The sequence below is a fragment of the Sturnira hondurensis genome, unplaced genomic scaffold (assembly GCF_014824575.4).
Source record: "Sturnira hondurensis isolate 20B ecotype Veracruz unplaced genomic scaffold, ASM1482457v3 Scaffold0009516, whole genome shotgun sequence".
Lineage (NCBI taxonomy): Eukaryota > Metazoa > Chordata > Mammalia > Chiroptera > Phyllostomidae > Sturnira > Sturnira hondurensis.
In genome coordinates this window covers 2,089,665-2,095,664 of record NW_028082147.1, presented here as the reverse complement: position 1 = coordinate 2,095,664, position 6,000 = coordinate 2,089,665, and the positions used below count along the sequence as shown (strand labels likewise).

General features: G+C 62.5%; 1 protein-coding gene across 1 annotated transcript in view; it reads left to right on the top strand.

Annotated features, from left to right (window-relative positions):
* Nucleotides 1-998: 998 nt before the first annotated feature.
* Nucleotides 999-6,000, top strand: part of SDC3 (syndecan 3) — a 33,264-nt gene continuing 28,262 nt past the window's right edge. Inside the window, exon 1 of the mRNA XM_037057221.1 lies at nt 999-1,224. Coding sequence (XP_036913116.1) covers nt 1,087-1,224 — 138 coding nt within the window. The 5' untranslated portion in view covers nt 999-1,086. The remainder of the gene's footprint in view (nt 1,225-6,000) is intronic.

The window sequence follows — 6,000 nt, the reverse complement described above, 5'->3', positions numbered from 1 at the left end:
AGCACCCAGTACGTGCCAGTTCGGAAACACAACAGCAGACAAGACCACGCCCATGCCTGCCCTCCCAGAGCTCTGTGTGGTTGGTGGTGGGAGAGTCCAGCGAAAAAGGAAAGTGCACAGCACAGCAGATGGGAGTAGGGGCGAGGCCAGGGCAGGGGGTAAGGGCAGATGGGAGTAGGGGCGTGGAGACAACTGCACGATGTCACGCAGGGTGGGAAGACCACCGCAGGAACATGCTTCTTACACCACCTGGCCCCGAGCGGGTGGAGTCTCCATTCTGCCCGAGGAACCTGAGTCTCAGAGAGTAGGGGCTGCTTGCCCTAGGTCACAGCCAGCAGGGAAGCAGCACCACCCCGATCTGCCCAGCTTTTCCTCCTTCCTCTGCAGATCTAGCGACATGGCCCGGGGGTCAACGCCCCGCAGGTGCAGAGGGGAGACTGAGGCCCAGAGAGGGCCACTTTTAATCTGAGGTCATCCAGCCCACCCTTGTCCTGGGGACATCAACGTCCGTCCAGTGGGCTTGGATGACCTGGGTGTGGAGTGGCTGGTGGGTCCAGGAAGAGCCATGTGAATGGGGCGCGTGGGGAGAGGCTGGTAGTGACCACACAATGCGACCCATCTACTCAGACCCTCGGGGGAGCCAGTCCCCGCACCCCGCATTCCCACACGGGACGCTCCCCTTCCCTCACGACAGCCCGAGGAGCCGCGTTCTGAGGGACCCCCCGTTCTCCAGGCCGAGGCTCAGCGAGACAGGGTCCTCGTCCTAGACGGCACAGCGGCCGGGGGAGCGCCGCTGTCCCGCCGACCCCCACTGCGGCGAGGACTGCCCGTGCCAGGGCGCGGGGCGCGCAGGGGACCCCGGCGCACGGGCTCTGGGCGGGGAGCTGGGGCGCTGGCGGCCGTGGGCGGTGGGCGCACAGGGGTCAGGGGGCGCGAGGGGCGGGCATCGCCGGGCAGGGGGCGCCCTCGGCCCCGCCCCGCCCCTCAGNGCGCATCTGTCCAGCCGCCCGGCCGCGCCGCCGCCGAGCAGCCGCCCCGCGCGCCGCGCCTCGGGAACAAAGGCGCCCGCTGCTCGCCGCTGCCGCCATGAAGCCGGGGCCACCGCGCCGGGCCGGGGCCGCCCACGGGGCAGGCGCAGGGACTGGGGCTGCGGCCGGGCCCGGGGCCCGCGGGCTGCTGCTGCCGCCGCTGCTGCTGCTGCTGCTGGCTGGGCGCGCCGCGGGGGTGAGTGACGCGCGCCGGGACCCCCTCGCCATACCCCGGTCCCCTCCCCCACTGCGTCCCTCGCCCCTCCTGTGGGCGCACCCCCCGCCCCCCGCCCCGGCATGGCAGCGGTGGGGGAAGGCCAGCCGCGCCGCCGGCCGCCTTCTAGGGGCTCGGTCCCCTTCTTTTTGGCACATTCTATCCCGCCCCTCCACAGAGGCCCGGCGGGAACAGCGCTGCCCCCCTCCCTAGTGGCTCTGGGAATCCGCCTCCCGCTAGCGGAGCGGGATCCGCTGCCCTGGGTGAGGGGCGCGGGGAGGGCCTGACGGCGGGCTGGGGGTCGCTGGGCGCGTGTCCAGGGCTGGGTGTGTCTTGGGTCTGGAGTAAACGTGGGTTTTGCTCGTGGGTGTGCCCAGACAGCGGCCACTTTTAGGGCATCGTGTCTGTTTCCCCTACTGGGGGAGGGTATGTGCATTTGGTTCCTCCCAGGGTCGCTTTGATGAGGGCCGTGGGGGCCCAGAGAAGTGGAGGGGTGGAGGGTGACTTGTGTGAAGGTGACCTGAGGGGATGCGCGAGGGTGACCGTGTGTGGGTGTCCACTTCGGTGAAGGGTGCTGGGACCTGTGGTGTGTGCATGGGTGAAAGGGATGGGTGAGTGTCGCCATGCCCTACCTGTGCCTTTGGTTGTGCCAGGGTGACCCATTGTGATGGTACCAGAGCCTGGGCTGGGTGACCGCTGGCCAGGCTGTGTGTGCCTGCAGGGGAGTGTGCAGGGTGGAGAGACCTCTGTGCTGGGCGCGTGCTGGGACCCACGGAGTGTGTGGATGTGTGCGTGTGTGTGCATGCAGGTGCATGGGGCGCGTGCTCCTGAGGGGGCTGAGTGTGTGCAGGTAGAGGTGGGTGCATATGTGTGAGGTGATTTGTGAGTGTCCCTTTGAGTGACCGACTGCAGCAGCATCTGTCCCAGCTCCAACTGAGGGAGCAGGAGGAGGAGGGTATGGGGAGGAAAGGCCTCCTCTCTGCTCTGTGAGGGACTCAGGCCCCAAGTGAGCTCCCCAGGGGCACGGGTCTGGGGCCCAGACTGGGAACGAGATGGGGGTTTCTAGGCCCAATCTTTTTGGTTCCTTCCTGGACCTATGCTGTCCCCTGTTCCTCAGGCTGAGATGGACTCAAGCCTGTCAGGCACCACCCCCCCCAGAACCCACCCTCCCCTTGCAGGTCCCCTTGACCCTCCGTCAGCCAGCCTCTACAGTGGGAAGAGGACAGGCGGGGACTCAGAGGCTGCTTCTTGGACAGATGGGCTGCTCACCAGCCTTGCTGGTCCTGCGTTCTGAGCCTTCGGGGAGGGGAGTGTTGAATGCCACCAAGTACCTGCACGGGGAGCCGCATGTTCCGGCCCACTCCTCCCTGAGGTGGGGTGCGGAGAAGAGGGCCCTGGGAGGAACAGAGACCCAGCCCATCCCAGCAGCCGGGTCACTTTCTTAGCTACACTCTGGAAGACCGTCTTTGAAACCAAAGGGTTAGAAACCTCACAGCTCTAGGTTCCAGTCCTGTTGCCACCACTGGCCCGTGGTGTGACCTTTGAGAAACCATTTGGCCTCTGCCTTCCCCATCTGTGAAATGGGCCTCTAACAGCCTCCTCAAAGATGAGCTGAGAGGATGTGTGCGCTGCTCCTCAGAAGGCGCGTAGTGAACGTTTGGTGTATCGATGGGTGAAAGGGGGGTCTGGACAAAATGCTTTAGACTTGGGGGCCCCTCAGGAATCTCAGGCTGTGTGACCTCAGCAAGTCACACCCCTTTCTGAACAACTGCTCCTTATTCAAAGAGCAACACTGATAATTCACTGCCCCGCAGGTGGTGGGAGGGATTGATTTGAGAGCACAGCGGGGGACAGACCCTGGCACACAGTAGGGCCTCTGTGAGGCAGGGTGACTCTGGATGTGAGTGCAAGGGGGAGGGTGTGATTCAGACCCTGTGCTGGGTGGCAGATAAAGCAAAGCCTGGGGCTGCTGACTTGAAGGAGAGAAGGGGTGAGACCCCAGAGGGGTGGGATCTTTTTCCAGGCCTCACACCTTCCTGGGGTTGGGTTGTATGGGAAGGGCCTCACTTTACTTGGCCTGGGAGGCAGAGGGTTCGTGGGTGGTGCCCAGTTGCCAGGGGTGCCACACCAGAGGAGAAGGGCAAAGTCTGCAGGAGCAGGGACCGAGCTAGACCTGAAGAGCCCCACCTGGGATGTCTCCAGGGGTGGCCTCCTGGTGGGGTCCGCTAAGGAGATCACTAGGATGGGCGGTGCCTGGCTCAGGGGAGGGGAGGAACAAGGCGGCCCCTGGGTCTGCCTAGCAGCTTGAAAGGGAGTGTGTGTGTGTGTGTTGAGGGCGGGTGGGGCGGGATGGGGAGCCTCCAGAGAGGCTTCAGGGCGGATGACAGGTCTCATTCATGCTGCCTATGGTGAGTTGGGTGTGTGTGTGTGTGTGTGTGGTCCTGGCATCTGCCTTGGGGAGTCTTCTCTTAGAAACCAGGTGACTGTGACTCTAAGGGACATCTGCCTACAGGGCTACCTCAGCTGCTGTGGTTAAGTCACCACCCAGAGAGGCTTGGAGTGTGGGGATCCTGGAAATTCGAGCTTTGAAACATGTTTGTGTATAATACAAGCTCAGGGCCCAGTGGGATTTTAGGTGCTCCTTAGTCTTCTTTGAATACTCCCAGTGATGGGAGTTCACTACTTTGTGGCTGTGTGACCTTGTGAAACTTACGTAACCTCTCTGTGCCTTTGTTTCCACCTCTGTACAATGGGGGAGACTATGAGAATGAAAGGGGTTAATATGTAAAGCTCTTAACACAATACCTGGCACTTAGTAGGCACTCAACAAATGTTCATTTCTACGGTTGGGAATGTGGGGAGGGGTGGGGAGGGGAAAGGTGAGGGACCTGTGGGGAGGATATCAATCAGGGAATTCTTTGAAGTCCCACCCCCACACCCGGTGGTTCCTGCTCCTTCCCCACCCCCACCCTTTCGATCACTCAAGGGCTCCCCGTTCCTCTCCCCTCCAGCTACTCCAGTTGACTCTGAATGTTGTGTTGCCAGGGCAAGATTGTGCTCCGTAAAAACACAAAGTTGGGGACCCTTCCGCTGTTCCAGGCCAGAGCCTGACACAGGGGCACCACGGGGACCTGCTGCGTGTTAGCCTCTGAAGTAGCAGTGGCTCTGGGGACAGACACCTGCTGTGTGGTTTAGGGGAAGGGATTCCTCTGTTTGAACATCCTCATCTGTGAAATGGGCACAGTAGCAGTGCCAGCCTCACAGAGGTGCTGTGACGCGATGACGAGCTCCTAGTGGAGACTGAGCCCAGCCTGCCTGTCGTCAGCCCTCAGGGGTGCACCCTCTCCAGGGGGGAGCCTGGAGAGGTCAAGGAGGGCATTGGGGGAGGAGGTTCAGGCTGAGCCACGCTGGTGGCCACCACTCGTCTCGAGCCAGCTGTGGCTTGCCCTGACCCTTGGCCTTTTTCCTTATCTGTCAGCTGAGGAATACTTGACTTACGGGACTGTACTGGGGGTCACAGCATCCCCCTGGTGCAGTGGGAACCTGGTGCCTCTGCCCCGCCTCCAGCTTCGGGCCAAGTGTGTTTCTCTCCCCCGGGGGTGTGGGGGGTTAGTGTGGGGCTGAGCCCTGCCGGAGAATAGGGTTTGGCCTTTTGAGAACAAATGGGTCCTTCCATCTCATGGATAGGGCACAGGGCCTTGGGGGTCCTCCCCTCCCCCGTGCTGCCGGCAGCACGGGGGCGGGGCCTCTGGGCGTGGGCTCTGGAAGATGCTAGAGCAGCAGTGGGGGGGTGCAGGGGGCGTCCTGCATCGGGGGAGGAGGACACGACAGAGCTCCCCCCAGGAGCCAGGTCTCACACAGGCCTCCCTTCTGTACCTCCCGCTGGAGCTGGGGCCTCCCCCAAAACTGAAATAGGGTTCCCGGAGGCTGGAGCCAATTGAGGCAGCTGGGGGTGGGAGGCGGTCAAGTCTCCATCTCCCCGCCCTGGGCCCTGGCAGGGGCTGAGGGCTTGTTTGGGAGGTCACCTCCACACCCCTGAGGGCGTAGTAATAGAACCAGCGTTTATTTAATCCTCAGGGTGATCTTTGGAGGTAGGAATTATTGGAACCCTCACTTTACAAAGGAGGAAACTGAGGCATAGAGAGGGCGAACGAGCTCCTCAAGGTCACACGCAGGTGGAAAGTGGCAGCACTGGACCGAGCTAGGGCCTGGCAGGCCCGTGGAACTGGGCGGCCGTCCTGATTTCCTCCCCTCTTGCAGTGCGATCTTGGGCAACTTACTTCACCTCTCTGGGGCCTTCCTGTCTCCCAGATTACGCCCGTGTTACTGCTGCCTCAGAGGGGCTGTTCTTTGCCAGGCTCTGGGCCAGGTGTGTCCGTATCTTTCTCACTTAACTCTCACCCTGGCCTTGGAGGTGGGTGATGCTGGGTGGGGGAAGGGGCTTGCTCCTCCACCACCTCACAGGGCTGTCACCTGTTAAACAAGCCCCTGTGAACGTCATTGGGGACGGATCCAGGAGAGCATTCTTTGTGAACTGGAGAGTGCTGTCAACAAAATTGGGGTTGGGGCAGGGCCAGTGGGATCATGGCACGGGCGAGGGGAAATGCTCAGAACCACACGACGGGAGGGCTCTGAAAAGCCGAGTTCCTCCTGGATGCCCTGGATGTGCCCAGGGCCGGGGCCCAGGCCTGCCTCTAATCCCCGCTGGTCGTGGGGAGCTCAGCTGTACACCCCTGCTGCCCCATTCTTGAGTGCTGG